At 36.3% G+C, this 24,201-nt stretch overlaps 1 protein-coding gene across 1 annotated transcript; it reads left to right on the top strand.

Annotated features, from left to right (window-relative positions):
* The first annotated feature begins 6,404 nt into the window (after positions 1 to 6,404).
* On the top strand, positions 6,405 to 13,305 carry LOC112720116 (ABC transporter G family member 26-like). Its single transcript, XM_025770941.2, has 8 exons — positions 6,405 to 6,626; positions 7,222 to 7,526; positions 7,931 to 8,086; positions 8,685 to 8,868; positions 10,045 to 10,323; positions 10,396 to 10,677; positions 11,228 to 11,620; positions 13,039 to 13,305. The coding sequence occupies exons 1-8, from the start codon at positions 6,405 to 6,407 to the stop codon at positions 13,303 to 13,305; spliced, it is 2,088 nt and encodes a 695-aa protein (XP_025626726.2).
* The last annotated feature ends 10,896 nt before the right edge of the window (positions 13,306 to 24,201 follow it).

Here is a 24,201-nt window from a genome sequence, read left to right as displayed (position 1 = left end):
TAACTCAATATTAACTCAAATATTAATCAGAATAAAAAATCAAATTCATATCAACCTAACTCAGAAATATAAATTACACAACCAGAATCCAGAAATTCATAGTCAAAAATTCAGCAACCTAATTAGAAATTCAGCAACTCAAAACTCAAAAATCCAGAAATTCAAAACACAAAAATTTAGATCAATAGGAATCTCATTAATTCAGAACACCCAAATTCGTTACCCTAATTCAGAAATCTAAATTCAGAGAAGGGGATGGAAGACCAGCGAAGACCAGGACTGACTTACCTGAACCTGATGGAGAAAAGGGGAAGGAAGACCAGCATCCAGCGAAGACCGGCGACGCGAACAGGAGAAGATGACGACCACGACCAGGAAAAGACGACGACGTTGCTGAGTCTGGGGTGGGAGGCAGCGCTGAGAGACCAGAGGGTGGAAGGCGGCGGCGACGGTCGGCGGTCGGCGGTCAGCGGGAAGGAGGCATGAGGGGCTAAGGGTTTGAGGAGGAGTGGAGTGTGGAGACGAGACTCTCAGGTCTCAGCTCAGTTCTCACTCTCTGTCTCTCTCTGAAGCAGGACGGCTAGGGTTAGGTCCAAATGAGAGTGGCTCACATATAATATATATATATATATCAGGGAATTTTTGTCTTTTCACACAAACGGGGATTTAACGGGTCTCCACGGGGCGGGGACCTCTACCCCCGCCCCCGCCCCATTTATTATACGGGGCCCCGTCCCCCGTCCCCGCGGGTAAAAATGACCCCCCATACCTGCTCCCCGACGGGTAAATCCCGCGGGTACCCGCCCTGCTGGGGATTTTTGCCATGCCTATCCTTGAAAACCTTATTCATCAACCTTTGATAGGTTACCCTTACATTTTTTAGGCAGAATGGCATGACTTTGTAACAATATGTTCCCCTAGTGTTATGAACGCCGTCTTCTCCTCATCAAGTCGGTGCATCGGAATCTGATTGTATCCCGAGTACGCATCCATAAAACTCAAGAACTTGTATCCCGCCACTGCGTCCACCAAGGCATCTATGTTAGGAAGGGAAAATGAGTCCTTTGGACAGGCCTTTTTAAGGTCTGAGTAGTCCACACACATTCTCCATTTCCCATTTGCCTTCTTCACAAGAACCACATTTAAAAGCCACATAAAGCAGTCTAACTCTCTAATGAAACCGACTTCCAACAAGCTGGCCGTTTTGCTCATTTCGAGGACATCTTCCTCTTCCTTTATGTAACAAGCTGGCGTTATCGCAAGCGACGACCATTTTTAGGTCCTTTAAGATCGTCCATACCAACCCATCGTCTGCAGATGGAATCCTTGAGCCATGATGGACTTCCTACTTGCTCCTAAACCAATGCAGATCGGCAAGATGATGGAGCCGTTTGGTCTTATGTAGTTATCACCTAATCACACGACTCCGTGGCGGTGGTCCTTGAGACGCTCTCCTTTAATCACAGGGCATTGAACACATTTCAAAACATGATGTTTGAGTATGTCCATGTGTCAACTAAAATTCTCTTGACAAAACCCGTCCCAATCCTCGTTGTAACCACCATTGGTGGGTCCTCCGGGAGGTTGTCACACCACCAGTCTCCGGGGCCAACTAATATTTCGAAAAATTCTCTAGGGGGAGGCCTCTCCCTGGCTGCAATGGCAAGTACGCTAGCATCTTTTTCCGCTGCAGACTTCGACTTTGGTGGAGCGTCCCTACCGACCACCACATTCACTACTAATGTTGGGGCTGTGTCCGGGTTGTCTGGAGTGTCTTGCTTTGGCTTGACAACCCGACTCTGATCCTCTTCGGAGCGGTCCCTTTCTTTTCTTCTTGGTTCTCGGATGAACCGCAAAAATTTACTCAGTTTCCTTTCCCGGATATATTGCTCGAACGCATCCTTCAGGTCGAAGCAATCTTGTGTCTTGTGTCTGAAACCCTTGTGGTAGTCGCAATAGAGATTCTTATTTTCTCCCATACAGTCTTTTAATTGCCTCAGCTTGGGCAAAATACCTCTATCCGCAATCTGCTGGAAGACTTCCACTATCAGGGCGGTCAGGGGGTATAATTTGTGAACTTTCCTATCCGAAAAAAGGGTTTAAATGGCCTCCCTAACGTCATCTCCTTTGCATTGGGACGTCCCTTGACTTCTCCAAGTTGCCGGCCTGACAGGAGGGGAGTTGGGTTGGGTGGCTAGCTGCCGTTTGTTGGCGGCTATCACCTTGTTAACCTTCTCGTCATTTATGTACTCTCTTGCCATGCATTGTATCTCTTGCATTGTCTAAACAGGCTTAGTGGTTAAGTATTTCCGAAGATTCTCGTTTACTAGGCCGTTGGTAGGCACAAGCTGGCCATGGAATCAGTGAGGCCATCGATTTCTAAGAATTCATCGTTGAAACGGTCCAGGTACTTTCTCGTAGGCTCGCCAACCCGCTGTGTTATTCCAAGAGAGTGATCGAGTGCTTTGCCTTGGCGATCCGAGTGGTGAATTGGGTTAGAAACTTCTGAGAGATGTCTGAAAAAGTGGTTATAGAACCTTGTAGGAGAGAAATAAACCAACGGATTGCCAGCCCCGTCAAGGTTATAGGAAACGCGCGGCACCTGACCGTGTCTCCCACGGCTTCTAGGTTCATTCTGGCCTCGAAGGCCATGATGTGTTCTTGTGGCTCTTTGGTACCATCATACCTTATGTTTGTCAGCTTATCGAAATTCTTAAGTAATCGGACCCTGAGGATAGAGGAATGGAAAGGCGTGGCGCTGATCACCACAGGATCTCAGCGTTTCCTTTTTCGCTCTTCCCTATATTCCCAGCTTCTCAACTTGTCTCGGGTGTGACAAAACTGGGTGCGACCATCAGTCTGGTCGTGCCATCGTCTTTCTCCCCGTCGTTCCATTATTCTTCCAATCTCCTCAACGGGGACCGAGTGCAAGAATGGCTCAGGCGGGGCTCTGCACGTGAGCGGGTGTTTTGGCTATTCTTAGGATTGTAGCGGTCTCTTGCCGCCAGCACTCTCTCTCGATTTTGGACCTTGTGTCTGAGTTCTTGCATGATTCGAGAGTTGTCCTGTACCCCCAAAAGGATACCTTTTCGGGGATTAATCATGGGAGTAGTCCTGCCCGGAGGGGGTTGGCCGACGCCTACAAGAGGTCCTCGTTCTCAGCCTACTCATGAGACGACCTCTTGGCACTCGATATTCTCACCTTCTCCTGGCTCGTCTTTTGGATGAAGGAAAGCCTCCATCCTCAGCTCTCGTCAGGTTCCATAGACAGCGCCATTGTTTGTGAGTTCATTGGGTCGATGGGTAAAAGATTGTCGAGGATAAAGATCAAGACTTGGATGTAAGTTCTGAGGGTAGAAGCTGCACCAATGTGTCGTTGGGTGATCGGCGAATGGAGCCAGCTGCAACGACATTCCGATGCCAAAGTTAGTGCCCGTACGATGAGGCGGCTAAATAAGGTTACGTGGCGTACCTGAGGAGAGAAGTAGGTCTCTTTCTCCTTTATCCTCATTCGTCGAATGGGCCCTCCTGCTTAAATCCAGTCCTAAAAGTTTTTACCAGTTGTCTAAATCTCCTTCAAGGAGATTGTATCACATGATGAGCGTATCATTGTACTGCTGGGTCGTTGGTCCGCTTAATGGACCATCGATTCTCGATTCTCATTGAGTTGAGTCAAAATAGAAATAGTTTTTTATAATAATTTGAATCAAATATGATTAATAAATAAATATTATTAGCTAGTATTCAAAGTTAAAACAGTTTTAATGGCCATATTATTTAAGGGTATAAATGCCTTAAAAAAGCGAATATTCTTTAAGAGAAAATAAATAAGAAAATTTCAAAAGTACATATCTCCTTTACATTCCATGAATTTGACACTTGTGCGTAATATAGTTGGCCAATCAAAAGAGAGGATATATAAAATAGAAAGTTTCACATTTAACGTGATGTTAGTATGTTACTGCTGCTGCATTTCTATACCACAAATGAGAGACTTAATAACACGATAGCACTAATAATATTCCCTAGACCTGATTGTTGTTTTTGCGTTTTGTTTTTAATTAGGTGAATTCTAGTGTCACGATGCTTGTCATGACAAGTGGCAAAATGTGCTTAACATTAATAAGTTTTAGTTCGACTAATTAAACGTCACTAAGTTGTCTTAGTATTATGTGGGGATGTAGATGGGTCGGATTCAACATGTATTGGTATAAGTTGAATGAATCCAAAACCATACAGACAAATGTATGTTTATACTGATCTAATGATGTTTGTGTATACTAATGGAGGCGAGAGGAGTTTCATCCATAAACGTGTTTGGCCAAGTTTCCTTGGGAGAGAGTAACACTATCACTAAGGTTCATCTTTTTGAAATTCTTGAATCCAAAAGTACCTTTCACACATAAAGGCTGCCCACCTGTAAAGAAATTCTTGAATCCTGCAACGTCTCATTATGCCCTTGCCTGATAGTATTTAGATGAGAAGAATATTAGAAGATTATTAGAACTTGTTGTTTTTTGTCATCAATTAATTATCAGTATTTAAGAGTATAGAATAAAGTATGTTATTAGATTATTAGATTAAAAGAATTAGACTAAATGAACTAAGTTAATGATTAAGTAATTGCCAAAAATAATAAATTCTGATAATCTCTTAATATTTTTCTTCTTTAGGTAATCCAAGCTAATTACGCAGATCTAATAAGATGAAAAATGATTGATGAAGCGTTAGGTGAGGTCTTGAAAAATCACAATAGAACCTATAATCAAAGAATTGAAGAAAACTAAAGAAAGGCAACACCTTCTAAAAAGGTAGGAAAAATTCTACATAAAATAGGTTCAGTTGCACGATTAAAAAGCATAATGGAACGAAATTTGGTGATGTGACTTTATGAAATCAGCAAACTGCGTCACCATGAACTCGTTACTTTATTATTGGATTGTAGTTCCACTATCATATGGCCAATATTCAGTGCAAATGGCTGGAGGGAGGCCAATCTTCAGCCAAGATATAGCTCGTCCAATTTTCTGTAATTGGATAATATTTCTGTTTTCTTTACTAGTATAGGGTGACTATCTGCAAACAACACTCTACCACTCAAGTCAATATAGCTATTTTGTTTGTTGTTATTGACTCTTATGTTACCCTGCTATAATTTGATTTGATTAGTATATAATAGGTTGGTTGAATGGATAACTCATCCCATTAAATAAATGTCGAAAATTCGAATTTTTTGTGAATGCAGCAATCCATTAGTTAATGACAGACCGTTAAATAGAGTTTAGATTCGTGACGGATTAATCGGCTTAGAAGATACCTAGACCAACCAAAAAAAAGTATATAATATTTGTTTCATAATCAATTTTAGCATTTTATTACTATCCGATATTTTTGCGTAATTCCTTAAGTGTTAGTCCGAACTATGAAGTGCGAATCAATTTCAAATGAGGAAGTATAGGGAGCCAATAGAATAGTTGTACAATGTGTACAATAGAGGTTTAGGGATGTCTGATTCAATATTAGAGATATAACCATTAGTGTTACTTTTTCCCATCAGCTTAAGATTTTGGGATAAGTGGTTTCATGACATGGTATAAAATCAACTTAAGCTTTTGGGATGAGTGGTTTCATGACATGAGATGTTTATTATCCCTAATACCCGGATGGTTATTCTAGATAGTATGGGTGATGTTCATTTTTTAACCTATAGGCCAAATAAATAGTCCATTGTACACATTATACAAATATTTTATTGACTCTCTAACAAAAATCATTTCAAATAGGATATAGTTATTACGCCAAGAGATTTTGTACCTCCTATGATAAATTTATCATTACACAATGTTTGTTTAATTTCTTTCTAGAACCCCCTTTTCACCCCTAATGTTTCTCCTAGGATAAATAATTCAAAAAATAGGTGTTCTTTTGTCTCTTATGTTAAGTTGCAATTCACATTCTTTAAAACCATACACATTTGGAAGGAACTGTTGGTATTATATGAAAAGTAGCAAACCAATGAATGACACACTATGAATGGAATGTCGTAATGCCGAAAGAAGTGAATTTTATAAATGTATAGTTTCTTAACCAAACAAAATTTTATTCATTTTCTTGACATGTTCAAGTGTTCTTTTATTCCATACCATCATATTGGCTTAAAGGGTATGTTAATGTGAGGTTCACACCAACAACATGCCATGAAAAGTATGTGGCATACCAACCAAAATTTTGCTACCATATAATAACCTGTGAAATAGGCAAGCTCTTGGTCTGATGCAGTTGACTCATCAAAAATCAAAAAAGAAATTTTATCATTATTATTTTTTTTAATTTCTATTTTTTGGGGTACTAGCTAGCTATTAGAGACTTAGCTTCAAAACTAGCTTTTAATGACTTCCCAGGTAATGGAAACTAGAAGAGAGGATGCTGAAATTGAAGACATTTCAATAATGTCACCTCCCTTAGTGGGTTCTATGAGAATTGAAGGGTGCAACAATAATGACTATTCTCACAACAATAATGAGTTTTTGTCTCATTCATACTTTCACAACAACTGCTCTGAGATTGATATTCAAATTGATGATTCCAGTTTCAATCAAATTGGCCCTCTCCCCATATATCTCAAGGTACTTGAGATTAATTAATGTCTTCATCATTTTATTTTATATATAGCTTGTATATATATAGTTTCAAGAATTTGAGATTTCAGCCAACTAACTATATCTCGAATGACATAGTTTCTCCGTACTTATTTAGAAATTACAAGTTATGGGGTTAACAGCGTTTATTCGTTAAACTATAGAGGCATTATCAAATTCACATTTCTTCTTTATTTCAAATCTGAAATTACACCAATTTGAAGTCGATTGGAATTTATTTCTATGTAAGGATAGTTAACGTAATACTTAAAAAAAAAAGACTTAAATCTTATAAGGTTTTAAATTCGATTTCTATTTACATATTATTTTAGTAGAATGATTACTGTCGAATCTATTTAAACTTTAGAGCATAAATTTTTTTTACTTAAAAATCTAATTATATATTGTCATATTAACAAAATAAATAACCATATCTTATATCGTTATTTAGTTGGTCATTTAACTTAATCAATCTGATTAAATAAAATACAAATTAAACGGCTTAGCATTTTTGTTCTCTTCGTTTGTAATCACAACTATATTAATTGCTTGCTACATTTTCTGAATTCACATAAATTTGCAGTTTGAAGATGTAGAGTTTAAAGTGAGAAACAATACACGAGCAGCTTCGAAAAACCCTGTGAAGAGAATAGTATCAAAGGTAACTAGAGAAAATAAGAATAATAATGGGGAAGGTGATGATAAATACAAGAAGATTTTGAAGGGTATAACAGGAAGCATTGGACCTGGTGAAATTCTAGCACTAATGGGTCCTTCTGGGAGTGGCAAAACAACCTTGTTGAGAGTCATAGGAGCAAGATTACTTGACAATGTAAAAGGAAAAATCACCTACAACGATGTTCGTTATACGCCAGCTGTCAAGAGGAGGTTAAGTGGTTATAACTTATAACAACCTTCCTACACATATATAAAAAGATTTTAATATTAGATCGTACATTTAAAGATTGTTCAGAGAAAGAAAGAATATTTTTGTCATATTTATACTATTTTGTTTATATTTTTATCCATTTACTTAAAAAACACAATTGTATCACTTGTTTACCTAATTACTTTTTTCTTTTTTAACGTTTTTTTTCCGAAGTTTTTTCTTTTTCAAAAGTTTTACTTTTTTTCAAATTATTGTATATTCTTGCAAAAGTGACCACATTTTTTCAAGGATATGAAAAACAAAAAGGGCATACATATAACAAGATTATTGTTCATATATATTTTAAAACTTAAATATGTACTAATAGTGTTATTGTTGTGCCTTTTTCTCCGTTGACTTATAGGATTGGATTTGTGACACAAGAGGATATTCTTTTTCCACAATTAACTGTTGAAGAAACATTAGTTTTCTCCGCATTATTAAGGCTACCAACTAATATGAGCAAGCAGCAAAAATATGCAAAAGTGGACACCACTATCAAGCAGCTAGGCCTTGAAAGGTTTGTTTTTTTTTATCATATCTTTGCACACATATGAAATTGTGTGGAACACAAAAAATGTCTGTGTTTGCTGGTAAAATTACTCGTGAAAAAATAAAAGTTCAAACAAAATTAGAAAATATGTAGGTTTTGAAATGTATATTAATTCATAGAAATATCAAATATAATCTTAAGAATTTAGATTTTCAATAATATAAAAAAATTTTACGAGTAAGATGTTTTTCCAAAATAAAAATTATCTACTTTCACAAAATGATCCATTATTTATCTAGATTTATCAAACGAATCGAAATTTTGAATATATTCTACAAATTTTTGTTCTTTTATAGTTAATCAATCATGTTATGTGTATATCTAAAATTATCTATTGAATTAGTCATTTATATAGTATACATATTAAAATATCAAATACACAGTAAAAATAAATTAAATAATACATGTATTCATACATAAATACGTACGAACTGATTTGATAACTAATATTTAGTGTGCAGATAACATTTTTTTTCATCAATTATATGCGAAATAATCTTTAGTGAAAACTTTAACCAAAGCTTAACAATTTGTTCCTAATAATTCATCACTTGTGCAAGTATAGATGTCGCAACACAAAAATAGGAGGGGGATATCTGAAAGGCATATCAGGAGGGGAAAGGAAGAGAACAAGCATAGGTTATGAAATTCTTGTTGATCCTTCATTGCTACTGCTTGATGAACCAACTTCAGGCCTTGATTCCACCTCAGCAAACAAACTTCTTGTCACTCTTCAGGGGCTTGCCAAGGTATTTAATTAACGTTGTTGAATCTATGGGATTAATTAAAATGGGGAATATATATTAGAGTTTAATTTTGGTAATTTGCGTAAAATATTGGTTTGATTATTTTGTTAGTAAAATCATTAGGTTTTTATATTTTTTTTCTTTCAATTGGTCCATATATTACTTTTAATTTTGTAATTAGGTTCTTCCTAGTAAATTATTAGAATTAACTCAATATTTCTCCACAAAATTGAAGGTATCCATAATTAAAAATCTAATTAGACTTTGACCACATATTTTTCGTTGAAATATTCGGTTAATTTAATATTTGAAAAAAATGATAAATAAGTCTTTCACCTTTTAATCCGTAGACATTTAAGTCCTCGAGAATTTGAAAATATATTTAAGTTACTGACTTATTCAAAACTTGGACATATCGATCCCTCATATTTACTTAGGTCTCTCAACCCAACGAAAAAATCATACGTCACTCCTGTTGTACCAACCTAGTTGATACGGGTGTACACGTGAGATAGTTTTTAAAATGGAACAAATTAGACCTAGGGATCTATGTGTCCAAATTTTGAAGAGGTCATGAACTTAAATGTATTTTAAAATTTGCAGGGTCTTAAATGTTCACGAATTAAAAAGTCAATGATCGATTTATCATTTTTTCTTAATATTTTTGACATGAAAAAGACCTAATTACAAAAACAAAAGCATTGTAGGGACTCAATTAAAAAGAAAAAAAAGTATAAGGACCTAATTGAAAATTTAGTGAAACTATAGAGACTAATAAAGTAATTAAACCTAAAATATTTTATATAGTCATCTAATCATATAAATTTTTCTATGACTATTTGCACGATCAATGTAAAAAGTAGTTATTCTATTTCGCTTACGTAATTCGATATGGAAAAGTATAAGCAACCAACAACATTTTTGAACAATATGTGAACAATATGAATTAATAAGGTTAAAAGAGTAAATTAATCTTAAATTTAATTAGTAGCATTAAATTAAAATCTAGTGTATTTTTATTTGATTGGTGATTGTTCATATTGTTTAAAATGGTCATTATTTAGCTAGCACTTCCCATTGGATATACGGCAAAACTTTTTTACAATATCGGCGTCAAAATTAAATTCTATATACTATATGATAAAACAATAAAAAGAATGTATGTAATTTTGTGTATAGGCAGGAAGGACCATAATTACAACAATACATCAGCCATCAAGCAGAATCTTTCACATGTTTGACAAACTTCTTCTGATATCAGAAGGCTATCCGGTTTACTATGGTAAGGCCAGAGAATCAATGGACTACTTCTCTTCCTTGAGGTTCATGCCGGAGATACCGATGAATCCGGCCGAGTTCTTGCTCGACTTGGCTACCGGACAAGTCAACGATATAAGTTTTCCAGCCGAAGTTTTGCAAGATCAACTAACTAATGACCCTTCTAGAGCGGTTATTAATGTAAGAATTATTCACTACAACCACATTTGTTATTTATTTATTTAGTTGTTAACTTTTTGTTAATGATGTTAGTATCTAAAAATAAAGTATAAAGCTTTGTTGGAGCCAAAGGAAAAGGAAAACCATGGAGCAGCAACAACAGCAGAGCATCTTCAACAAGCAATTCAAGTTAAGAAGGAGTGGACATTGAGTTGGTTGGACCAATTTGTGATTCTTTCTAGGAGAACATTCAGAGCAAGATGCAAGGACTATTTTGATAAGTTAAGGCTAGTTCAAGCACTTGGCATTGCACTCTTGTTGGGATTACTTTGGTGGAAATCCTCAACCAACACTGAGGCTCAACTCAGAGATCAGGTCAGTAACTTCCATTCTATTCTTTTGACTTTTTACTTTATTAGACAAGTAAATTCTGACATCAAACTCTCGTATTGGAAACTAACAAATTTAATTTAATTAGTTTCTATGTTATTTAAAAAAAATAAAAATTTTAAAAATATTTATGATTTTCAAATTAATTTCTTACATATAATGGAAGAACTTTTTTGTGAACTATTTTATCTAACAGAATGAAAAGCTTGAGACTAGATTTGTAATTAAAATTTATCAGGGACTAAAATATCCTACAAAAAAATTCATAGGAAATTATTTGAGGGTATTACTCCACATCATATTATACACTTAAATTGACAAGATAAAATTATAAAGTTATAAAAGACTAATGTTTTCGCCATGAATGGAGTGAAATTATGTTATTTTGCTGATAAAATTATCTATTTCTTGAATATGTTTTTCACTTTTCAGAATGAATCAAACTTTTTGAATTAGGTACTTGATATATATGTTATGTAATATGGACACACCAAGTAAGCGAGATTTGAATATTGATGATATTGCACGTGTGCAGGTTGGTTTAATGTTCTATATATGTATATTCTGGACATCTACATGCATTTTTGGAGCAGTGTACGTGTTTCCATTCGAAAAGATATACTTGATAAAAGAAAGGAAAGCAGACATGTATAGATTAAGCGTATACTACGCATGCAGCACGCTGTGTGACATGGTGGCGCATGTTTTCTATCCCACTTTCTTCATGATCATTGTCTATTTCATGGCCGGCTTCAAGAGGACCGTGGCCTGCTTCTTCTTGACTCTCTTCTCCGTTCTGTTAATCGCCGTCACCAGTCAGGGCGCTGGAGAATTGTTTGGAGCTGCAGTTATGAGTATTAAAAGAGCAGGCATGGCTGCTTCTTTGGTGCTTATGTTGTTCCTTCTTACTGGTGGCTACTATGTCCAGGTATGGTGCCAACTGTTACAAAAATATTACGTCCGTATCAAAAATCAATCGTCAAATTAGTCGCTATATATTTGTGTATAATTAAGTATATATATTATTTAACTCCCTTTCAACATGTATGTATTTTGTGTTACTGATTATTAGATTAGATGGCTGCAAATGTTACTGTTTTTTAATCCATAAGCTGTTATAAAGTGCAAATAATGGAGAAATTATTTCACTATCAAGTAGCAGTTGGATAAGTTATACATTTTTTTATACTTTTATATAAAATACTACTCTGTAGACACCAAAAAGAAATGTTACTTTTAGGGATGGCAACGGGTCCCCATGGGGGCGGGGACATGCCCCCCGCCCCCCGCCCCCGCCTCCATTATTCGTCCCCGTCCCCGCCCCATCCCCGTGACGGGTAACGGGGGCCCCATATCCGCCGGGGACCCGGGTCTCCGCGGATATCCGCGGATTTTTATAAAAAAATAATAAAAATTGAAAAAAATTAGAAAAAAATTTAAAAAATAGTGTATTGTATATAATTTAGTATTTTACTTACATCAATATCTACTTCAATATTATGAATTACATGTATAGCACTCAAATGCTTAACCAAAAATTCAAAATCAGTAAAATAATAAAAATTTTAGAATAATTATAACAAATGTTTATCCAAATCACAGTAATTATAATAGAAAAAGCAAACAAAGATAATGAAAATGATAACAAATGCTTAATTATAATCATATAAATTATATTTAACTTAATTCAATAATTATAACAAATGCTTAACAAAATCATAGTACACACAAATGGGGTATTCTAGTCTTTTTACATAAACGGAGTTTAAACGGGTCTCCACGGGGCGGGGACCTCTATCCCCGCCCCCGCCCCGTTTAATATACGGGGCCCCGTCCCCCGTCCCCGCGGGTACAAAATCGTCCCCATATCCGCCCCGTGACGGGTAAATCCCCGCGGATATCCGCCCCGCTGGGGATTTTTGCCATCCCTAGTTACTTTATGAATAAGCAGAACATAACTCACTTTAAGTGTTCTATAAATACAAGTAGATTAATAGGTACAAATATAGAGCAAAATATGTACTGATTTTGCAAAATGACAACTAGACAAAGTTATTTGTCTTTTTATTTATGTTATTGTTCGTGTGTAAAATAGTAATCAATGTAAGACTAGCTAACATTATAATTTTTTTAATCTTATAATCAATGATTTTAATGAAAGAGACTAATCATTTTCCCAGATAATCAATTTCTTGCCTATTAAGGTAATTTTAGCTGTAAAAATAATATAAAGATTTAACATAACTAAACAATATACAAGTCACTTTTTTGTGAATGAACTATATAACTATGACTTGCTCATAACTTATATATATATTCAAGGTTTTCAACTTTTCTTTGTTGCAGCACATACCAAAGTTCATGCAGTGGTTGAAGTATTTATCCTACTTATTCTACGGATTCAGGCTTCTTCTAAAAGTGCAGTATTCCGGAGACCAATTATATGACTGTGAAAGTGAGGGAGGGTGCAGACCCTTGCAAAGTTCACCAACATTTAGCACTGTTAACTTGAAAGGTGGCTTGAAAGAAGTTTGGGTTGTGCTAGCCATGGCTATGTGCTTCAGGTTCTTGGCTTACATTTGCCTCCGCAGAAGAATTGATGCCTACAAATAATTTAATCCAATTTATTTCTTATGATGAATATATGCTGATCTAGATTTATATATATATATCTATCATGGTAAATTTATTGGATTATTTGAGAAGAAGAAACTCATTTGAAGCATGTAATTGTCACTCAATAACTGTTATATATATTGCTGATGAGCCAGGCAATGATGCAAAAGAAATTACTTATTCATTCTTTATTATCAACCAATTAAACTTTATATACAAATTATACGTAGTAAAAATCCTATGTTGTAGTAAAAATGCACTATATATATACAAATTAAACTTTATTAAATGATGCTTAATGAGAACAAAATGAAATCCTATTTATTAAAATAAGAGTTTAATTTTAATGCACTAATATTTTATACAATCGTTTAATTAATATTTATGTAGTCAATAAAAAAAATAATTATTTTTTATGATACATAATTAAATACGCATATAAAATTATTTTACATTTTATACTGATAAAATATTAAAATTAAATTCTTAAAATAAATGATCAAATAAAGTTTGAGTGAAATACCAAAATAGCAGGCATATGACATGAGGGAAAATAGAAGAGTACCTGAATAACACCTCTTTCAAGGGCATGTCCCAAATGGTATGCAAAATTTTGGGCCGAAGATGATGTTTCAAAAATGTTTTGAACCTCTTTCACAAAAAGTAGCACATCCCCACTTTGCCCAACTTCCTTAATTATACGCTTAATGATATTCTCGAAATCTCCTTGACTTTGTATAACATACAAAAGATTAGCAACGTCCAATTTGATTACCTGATCATAAAAAATATGCCAAGTTGAATTCTCTTTTTCTTAAGTCACTGAAAGCACTAATTAAGGGTAAATAATTATTTTGACATTTAAAAGATTTTGATTATGACAAAATGGACCTAACATTTGTTTTTTATATAATGAACTTCTAATATCAGTTTTCGTTTGACAAAATAGACTAATCGTTACCCTCATTTTAGAGTTTAGATTATTTTGTCAAATACAACTGATATTTAGGAGTTTATTTTGTCAAAAATAAATGTTAAAATTTATTTTGTCAAAAACAAAATTTATTGGGTGTAAAAAACATGAGTATGACCTTCTTTCCTCTGAGATTTTGAGGAACAGAGCCACTCAAAATCCTGTGAGCAAGGCCCTCTATGATTGCTGTTTTGCCAACTCCAGGTTCTCCAACAAGACAAGGGTTGTTCTTCGTTAATCTACAAATTATCTTAATCACACGTTCCAATTGCTCTTTCCTTCCCACAAAAGAATGAAGTTTCCCCTATAACAAATTAAATTAAACTACCTTTTCACTTAATATATACAACTACTCTTTTTTTTCCTTTTTCTTTTAATTAATAGTAATCTTAATATATGTACCTGCATGTTAGCTAAACCTATTTCTATTAGCAATTTCAACCCCGAAGAGATCTTAATGCGATTTCTATCCCAACAACATCACTAATTGTAATTTGTCTTCTCTTGTATACTTAGACAAATCACCTTATTATCATGTCGTTATGGGGAATTAACACATTTTCTATTATATATTAAAGTTTTTGAATCCATTTTCGTATTATGTCTTTCTACTGGTTAATTTAGGGGTGATCATAGATCGGATCCGATCCGCATATCCGCGGTATTTATCCGAATCCGATTTGAAAATTGCGGATATGAATCCAATTTGCAAGACTTTCGGATCGGATCGGATCGGATCAGCACACTAATAGGATCGGATTGCGGATTTTGTGTTGGTATCCGCATATCCGCGTATCCGCAAAAATAAAAAAATAAATAAATAAATATTTTTTTATATTTTATTTCAACTAATAATTATCATATATGTTGTATTATTTTAATTTATTATTTAAAAAAAGCATGTTTAATATTATTTTAAGAGCAAATATATTTAAAAGAATAGAAAATGAATTTTATTGATATTTTTTAATAAAAATAAGCTTTTAAAAATATTTTTGTGTTTTGCGGATATATCATCCGATTCGATCCAATCCGCAAATGTGTGGATCGGATCGGATCGGATCGGATCCAACCTTAAAAATTACGGATATTGGATCCAATCCTATCCGATGATTTTAGTGCGGATCGGATCGAAATTTTGGCCATGATCCGATCCGATCCGCGTGCAGCCTAGGTTAATTTCTAGACTATACCTAGTTTTCTTAATAAAAAAAAAAGCTATTTCATATCACCAATCTTAGCCCAGATTAGTTTTTTTCTTTTTTTGGAAAAACATACTGTCGATTAATGGATTCCTAATGAAATCCCAAAATGCAAGCCACTACTTGGCAATGTTATCCTCAATTCCTCATGACTGAAGTAGTTGACCAGGTTTCTCTCCCATTCCACTCCACCAAATGAAAGAAAAGGTGGTCACGCACGTGCACCTTTTTTCCACCAAGGAAGGAACAAAGAAATAGCATAGCATACTAGTGTTTTCTAAGCTTTTTCATAATTACTTAATTGCATAATTGGTCTCATTCATTAGTCGAGCAAAGATCAAATTCAGTTATGTCCATTTGTACGAAGGCCAAAATAATTTCTGTCAAAAATAAAGATATTTTGGATTTTTTATTTTATTTTAGAATAACATGATCTTTATTTAAAATTTTATTAAATAATAATGATAATTATTTTTGTGAAAATTTTATTTATAATTTATAAGATTTTAAATTTTATAATTTTTTTAATAATAATTACTATTACCATTATTATTATTATTATTATTATTATTATTATTATTATTATTATTATTATTATTATTATTATTATTATCTACTATACATTATTATCATCACCAATATTATTACTATCAATATTAATATTTTTTTCTCTCATTTTGTGTTTGATGCTATTTTTTCTTTAAAAAAAATCATACTAAAATTATTTTTAGCAAAGATTTTTCTCCACTTAATTACGAGTGGAAATTTTTTTTAAAAGTAAATTTATTAATAATCCTCATAAATTATAAATAAAATCTCTTATAAAATTAATTTGGTTACTTTAATAAATTTTTTTATAAGAAGAGTCACATTATCTGAGTCACATTATCTTCTGTTCTTGTATGGATACCTGAAGGGGGAGCTCGACTCCTGGGAATCGACGCCGAGTTGTTATTTTCGGTGCCGATCTTTAAGCCTTGGGGAAGTCCGAGCTTCACTCCGAGGGGATGTCCAATTGTGCAGAGCGTGAACAAGAAACAAGGAGGGAGTGTACTTGCAAAGGCACTCCGAAGCTTAAGTCAGTATTGAGAATTCAATGTGTTCTTAAGGAGAAGATGTTATACCTTTATATGCGGAGTGAGACAGGTCGGTTATGTATCTGCTTCATTGTCTGAATTGAAGAATAATAATAAGGCTTAATGGGAGATGATGTTTGATTCTGACGTTTTGATTCTAGTATGTAGGCCGTTGAACTCGGTTTGTAACGCGTAACGCCGAACTTTGCATTATATGGCCGAGTTATGAGTCATGATGCCGAGTTATATTTGTAACAGTCAGATCATAGCCCCAAGTTTAGCCTAAAAATGTGTTTAATGAAGCAGGTTGAGCTTAATGAGACATAGATCGGTTATTTAGTGACCGAGTAACTCGGCCAATTAGGTGAGACCCTGTAGCCCCCCAGTTCAAATTGCTTTATTAAACAGTTAATGATGGTAGATAATGATGTTTAGTGGCCTAGAGACAGAATTAAATGCACGTCCGTGGTTCCAATGTAGTCCACTTTTTTTTATGTAACTGATTTGATTTGAGGGCAGTGGAATCGAAATAGGTGGTAAAGTGTGTTTAATTAAAACACTCTTGAAATCTTGAAGGTTTTCACTTTGGCTCCATTTCTTTTTGTTTATCAGAGACGTTTTGAATCAAAATGAGTAAGAGAGGTATGTTCTTACTTCTTTGTTCTTCCTTCTGCATTTGTCTGTTTTTCTTCTCCTCCTCCTTCATCATTTGTTGGTTACTGATGGGTTTCGAAAAGGAGAAAAAAGAGAAGGTTGACTGGTCCTATGATTGGGTTAATGAGGACGTGAAGAGTCGTGCATCTCTATTTTTGGATGAGGAAGCTGTGAAAGAGATTGATAGTAGTAAGATTGTTAGGGTAGGTGCTGGGGTTCGGGTGGAGCTACTTTCCTGTTCATCAGGTGACAGGGTTTTTCATAGAGGGGAGGGTTTTGAGTTTTTCTATATGTATAATAGTGTTTTAGAGGAATTGAGGGTGAAGCTGCCGTTTACGGATTTTGAGTGTCAGGTTTTGAAGCAGCTTAATTGTGCACCTTCCCTACTTCACCCTAATGGGTGGGCATTCCTTTGTAGTTATGAAATTCTGATGGAGTTTCTGGAGGAGGAACCAACAGTAGAGTTATTCTTTTCATTATTTCAAGCAAAAGGGGTTTGGAAGGGGGGTTCGGTGAACTTGAATAGTTCACCCCGTTTTGCTGTTTTCAAACTTTAAAATCCTCTTTCAAAAATTTCAAGAAAATGTATGTAAATGTTAGAAATGTTGAGGGAGAGTTCCCTTTTTATATGGATGAGCATTTTGGGGAGAAATTTCCTGTTTGGTGGTGTTCGGAGCCTCAGAGTATTCTGGGGCCGGAGGTTATAAATGCAAGGAATAAATGTGTAATTGAATATTTGACTGAGGTTGTTGATCGTAAGGAGTTGATTTCTGTATATGAAGTGCTGCAGTGGGAGGATAATAAAGCGGTTGTTATAGATTATTTAGGTAATGGTTGTAATTTGGTTATTGTATCACTGTTGAGATTTGTGACAAATGTTAGTTTTGCTTGTGTTGCAGGTGGTAAATATCCGGGCGTGTCTGCTGCGAGTCTGAGGGCTCGGGTGAGAAGTAAAGGTCTTGATAAAGAGGGATCTTCGTCACACGCAGATAAGGTCAGTGTTGGCGAGGTTGATCAGCCAAAGCCGAGGAGGAAAAAGGTGATTTTAAAAAGGAAAAAAGCTGACGTAGTGGACTTGTCCGAAGATTCTGATGATGGGCTAGAGATTCCAATAGAGGAAGTTCAGAAATTTTATGATAACCAGAAGAAGTTGCATGATGTTGTTGAGCAGTGTGAGGGTTCGTCTCTTTGGGGGAAGGATTATACCTTCATGATTATTGCTGATGAGGTCTGTCAGACCCCCTCCGATGTTATCTTAGCTGACGAGGTGGGGGATGTGGCGATTGACCAGTATATGCAGGTAATTGTGTTTTTATTGTGTTGTTTTGGTTGATATATTTGCTGGTGATCCTGTTGATAGTTGTTTTTGTTTTGTGTGCATAAGGTTGTTGGTCTGCGACTGGCCAGTTTGGGTCGTAGCCGAGAAAAGAAGCATATGAAAGCTGCGAATGAAAAGTCTGATCCAAAGTTGAAGGAGGAGTTAGATTTGGGGACTACTAGGGTTGCCGAGGTTGAAGCCAAGCTGGCTGAGGTACAAAAGGGGTTGACATTGACAAAGAAAAATTATTCGAAGGAAGTAGAAGACATTAAGAAAAAGGAAGCTGATCTTTCCAGTATGAGTGCTCGTGTGATTGAGTTATCAAGTAAGTTGAAGGAGATGGAAAAGAGCAGACAAGGTGAGATTTTGGATTCTTTTATTGAAGGTTTTGAAAGGGCTTCTATTCAAGCAAAGTTTCTTGCTCCTAGAGTGGATTTCTCTCAGATAGATCCAGGGAAGATAGTGCAGGATGGGGTTATGGTGGAGGATAATGGTGCTGCCGAGTAGGGGGATGAAAATATTGAAGAGGTTTATGTCTGATGTTGTGGTGTTTGTTTGGACAGTTATTTTGTTGGTAAACTATTTTGCTCCTGTGGTGAGCTTATGTTTGTAATGTTTATTTTGCTACTGTTTTTGGAGAAAAGCAACTTATGATGCTTTTGATTACATGCTGTTGTGCATGCGTTGATTGATAATTATATTGTTTTGTTTGTTAATTTGATATGTTGTTTGATTTGTGATTATGGCCTGGAGCCTAATTGTTTTGATATGGTAAAATATACCCTATTGTTAGGTAAACTTGTTTGAATGGGGAAGTGCCATTAGTTTGATGGATATTGGTTGATGTTAATGGAAGGCCGAGAAGGCCGAGTTTAGTGAGATGCCGAGTAATCGGAATAGAAATAGGGTTTATTTGATATATAATGTTTGGTATAATTGGAGTGGGTTTGATAAATTTTGAATAGTCGTTTTTCAAGTATTGATCGGTAATATGATTGACTGATTAATTCTGAATAGTCGGAATCGCGGTGAGGTCAGATATTTGTTTGACTGATAGATTCCAAATGATCGGTTTCAGATTAAGATCGACTATATGTTTGATTGATAGATTCCAAATGATCGAATTACGATTAGGTTCGGCTATTTGTTTGATTGATAGATTCCAAATGTTTGGATTCCGATTAAGATCGGCTATTTGTTTGACTGAAAGTTACTGAATGGTCGGATTCAGAGTTTAGATCGGTGGTTTGTTTGACTGATAATATCCGAATGATCGGTTTCGGATTATAGATCGGCGGTATAAATAGGTTACAAATAAATGAGAGAGGAGAAGTATTTACTTGATGAAATAAGAAATTTATTCATTTGAGAACCTTTGATTTCAAAGGCCCAGGTAGGCTAGCCTTGTTAAAACCTCTCCAAGCAAAACTCATTATGGGAAAAATCTTGGTAGTATAGGAAAAAGAGTACTAGCCTGTCCCTGGTTTTAACTGTAATATAACTTTAAAGAAGATACATTCCAAGTGTTAGGCAGATCTTTACCATCTAATATTTGTATTTGGTAAGCTCTGTTTCCGACGACTTGAATGATTCGGTAGGGGCCTCCCAGTTAGCTACTAGTTTGCCATGGCTTGATGTTTTTCTAGTCTGTTGGGTTCTTCTTAGCACCAAGTCGTTTAATTGAAAAGACCTTGGGTGAAGTCTTTGGTTATATCTTTGAGCTATCTGCTATTGCATAGCTAATTGTTTGATTGCTGTGGACGATCTTACTTCTTCCAGGAGGTTGAGTTCGGATTGCCGAGCTGTTTCTTTTGTAATATGGTCGGCCATTTCAGTCCGTAGTGAGGATTGGGAGATCTCCATGGGTATCATTGCATCTGAACCGTAGACTAATCGGAAGGGTATTTTTTTTGTGGTTGAGTGGATGGTGGTGTTGTATCCCTATATGATCTCTGGGATAAGCTCGGTCCATAGGCCTTTTGCATCGTCCAGTTTCTTTCTGAGAGCATGTAGTAATACTTTATTTGCAGCTTCTGCTAACCTGTTTGTCTGCGGGTGCTCTACTGATGAAAAATATTGTTTGATTTTCAAGTCCTGCAAAAAGGATGTGAACTTATGGTCGGCAAACTGGCAACCATTATCTGTGATAATGTGCCGAGTTATGCCGAATCGACAAATAATATATTTCTATACAAAAGAAAGCATTTGTTGTGATGTAATCTTGGTTAGAGGCTGGGCCTCTATCCGTTTTGAAAAATAATCAATTCCTACAACCAAGAATTTTACTTGCCCTGCTGCTGTAGGGAAAGGGCCAATGATATCTATACCACATTGGTTAAAGAGCCAGCTTACCTCAGAACAGTGTAGGAGTTCGGTTGGGAGATGTGTGATCGGACTATTTTCTGGAAGTTGTTACAACTTTTGACTTTTGTTTTACAATCTTGTTGTAGCGTCGGCAATATAATCCAGCTCTGACGATCTTTGAAGACAGGCTTCGGGCTCCGAGGTGTGTATCACAGATACCCTCATGTGCCTCGGCAAGTGCAAGCTCGGCTTCCGTTTTGCAAAGACATTTTAGTAAAGGACGAGAGAATCCTCGTTTATATAGGCAGTTGTTATAAATTGTAAAGAAGGAGGCCTGTCGGCGAAAGTGTCGAATGTTTTTGACATTGCCTGGCAGGATCCCTGTCCGAAGATAGTTTATGTATGGAGCTCTCCAATCTGCATCCTATGTTACGCTCAGAACATCTGTTAATTCTATGCTAGGTTTAATCAAGGTAGATCGGTGAAGGGAGGAATTATTTATTTGTGTGCTGGCGAGCTTAGAGAGTATGTCAGCTCGGCTATTGTTTTCCCGATGTATATGTTCAATCTGACATTTATGAAATTTTGAAAGTAAAGTTTGAACAATTGCTAGATATTTGGATAATAAAGGATCTTTTACCTGATACAGGTCGCTTACCTGCTGAACAATTAGCAGAGAATCACAGTATACTTTAAGCTCGGCTATATTGAGATCGGAAGCTAGTCTGAGGCCAGCAATAAGGGCTTCATACTCACTCTGGTTGTTGCTTCCCTTGAAGGAAAAGTGAAGCGATTGCTCAATGACGTTACCATTTCCATCGTCGAGTATGATCCCGGCGCCACACCCTTGCGGGTTAGAAGAGCCGTCTACATACAGAAACCATTCTTATGAACTTTCTTCGATGTCTGGTACTCTGAATTTGGCAATAAAATTGGCCAAGAATTGGGATTTGATAGATGATCATCCTTGGTATCTGATGTTGAACTCGAAAAGCTCGACCGACCATTTTACTAGTCGTCCAGCCAGTTCTGGTTTCTGAAGGACTTGTCGCAAAGGATGATCTGTCCGAACATGGATTACATGACTCTGGAAGTATGGCCGAAGTCTTCTGGCCGAGAAGACAAGAGCTAGCGCCAGCTTTTCAATGCTCGGATAACGAAGTTTGGCATTCTATAGCGTTTTGCTAATGAAATAGATCGGCAACTGCTGCTTTTGCCTTTCTGCAATAAGCACGGAGCTAACAGCCCAGTTAGTGACAGATAAATATAAGAATAATAGTTTTCCTTGAAGGGGGTTTGTAAAATTGGTGAGTTTGAAACAGTTTCTTTAATGGTTGTGAACGCTTGTTCACATTCATCAGTCCATTGGAAAGCTTTTTTCTTTTTAAAGTTTGGAAAAAACATAAAGACTTAGAAGCTAGGCAGGGTAAGAATCTAGAGAGTGCAGCAAGTCTCCCTGTCAACCGCTGGACTTCTTTGATAGTTTGTGGGCTTGTCATGTCCAAAACAGCTCGGCACTTTTCTGGATTTGCTTCAATACCTCGGCTAGTGAGCATGAAGTCGAGGTCATCAAGGTGGTTGTTGTCGATCTTCGTTTTGGCGACCATATCGTCAACGTAGACCTCAATGTTCCTGCCGATCTGTTTTGCGAATACTTTGTCCATTAGGTGTTGATATGTTGCACCTGCATTCTTAAGGCCAAACGGCATGACTTTATAACAATAGTTTCCATATTTAGTAATAAAGGCTATCTTATTTTGATCGGATGGATGCATTTGGATCTAGTTATAGCCAAAGTATGCATCCATAAAGCTAAGTTTTTCATAACCAGATGCATTATCAATTAGGCAATGAATAGATGGCAAAGGATATGAATCTTTGGGGCATGCTTTGTTGAGATCAGTGAAATCAACACACATGCGCCATTTACCGTTATGTTTTTTTACCATAACGACATTCGCCAGCCATATTGTGAATCTGATTTCCCGGATGAAGCCGGTGTTGATGAGTTTCTTGGTTTCTTCCAGGGAGGCTTGTTTGCGGTCGTGGCCGAGGTTCCGCTTTTTCTGTGCTATAGGTCGGACGGACGGATCTAATGCCAGCTTGTGGGATATGATGGATGGATCAATGCCTGGCATATCAGCAGGAGTCCAAGCAAATAGGTCAGTATTTTGTTGTAAAAATGCTTGGCATGAGGCTTTCTCTTCTGAACTTAATGTGGAACCAACATAAGTGAATTTGTCTGAGCTATCTGTGAAATAGATTTTATGCAAGTCTTATGTCGGGGTTGGTCTTTCAAGGGTTCCTGCCCTCGGATCAAGGTCGGCCAGAGCTGGTAGGTCATCCTGGCTGCCGATGTTGTGCACAGGAGCTTGTATGTTTTGGTTAGGTCTTTTAAAACCGTTGTTGTAGCATTCTCTGGCTTCTCAGGCGTCAATGTGTATAGTTGCAATTGTGTTATCCTGCAAAGGGAACTTAACACAGAGATGAATTGTAGAGACTATGGCGCCGAACCTATTTAAGAAAGGTCGTCCAAGTATCAAATTGTAAGGACTAAAACAGTCAACAACTAAGTATTGAATATCTGAAGTTTTTGATAAGGAAAACTCACCGAGTGTGGTTTGTAACCACACAGAGCCCATAACCGGGACTCTCTCACCTGAGAAACCAACCAGGTCTCCAGTGGAAGGTTGGAGGATGTAGCTGCTCAGTTTCATCTTCTGGAATGTGGAGTAAAAAAGAACATCAGCACTGCTCCCAGGGTCCAGTAAAACCTTTTTGACTAGGAGTTCTCCGAGCTGCAGGGAAATCACGACCGGATGTCTGGAATGTTATCTGAGGAAAGTGTGGAGGTGTCTGCTGTTGAGTTTGATCGGCTTCTATGGAAAGTATAACTCGATAAGACCGCTTTCTTGCTGAGCTTGTTGCTCCTCCACCTACAAAACCTCCAAAAATACAGTTAATAATACGTCTTGGTTGGTCTGTACGATTGGTGTTCGGTCGATCTTTATCTCGGCCGTGCTGTGTTACCAAGCTCTGGTCACCAGAGGGGGGTGCTCATCGTTGTATGTGGCCGCCGATATACTTGTTGAGGTGACCTTTCCGAGCTAACCGCTCCAGAAGATCTTTGGCGATGACACACTCGTCAGTACTGTGTCCGTGTTTTTGATGAAAAGAGCAGTATTTTGATCTGTCTGCGCCTTTTGAATCTGGATAGCTGTCGGCTTTTCTTGGCGACTTGATCAACTTTGAATTTAAGATCTCCTTGATGATGTCGTCGTGCTTGGTGTTGAACTGAGTGTAAGAATCATATCGGGGAGTTAGTTTGAAGTTTTTCTTGTTGTCTCGTGTTTTATCGTCATCTCT

This window comes from Arachis hypogaea, chromosome 11 (genome assembly GCF_003086295.3).
Source record: "Arachis hypogaea cultivar Tifrunner chromosome 11, arahy.Tifrunner.gnm2.J5K5, whole genome shotgun sequence".
Classification (NCBI taxonomy): Eukaryota; Viridiplantae; Streptophyta; class Magnoliopsida; order Fabales; family Fabaceae; genus Arachis; species Arachis hypogaea.
This window is presented reverse-complemented; position numbering and strand designations above follow the sequence as displayed.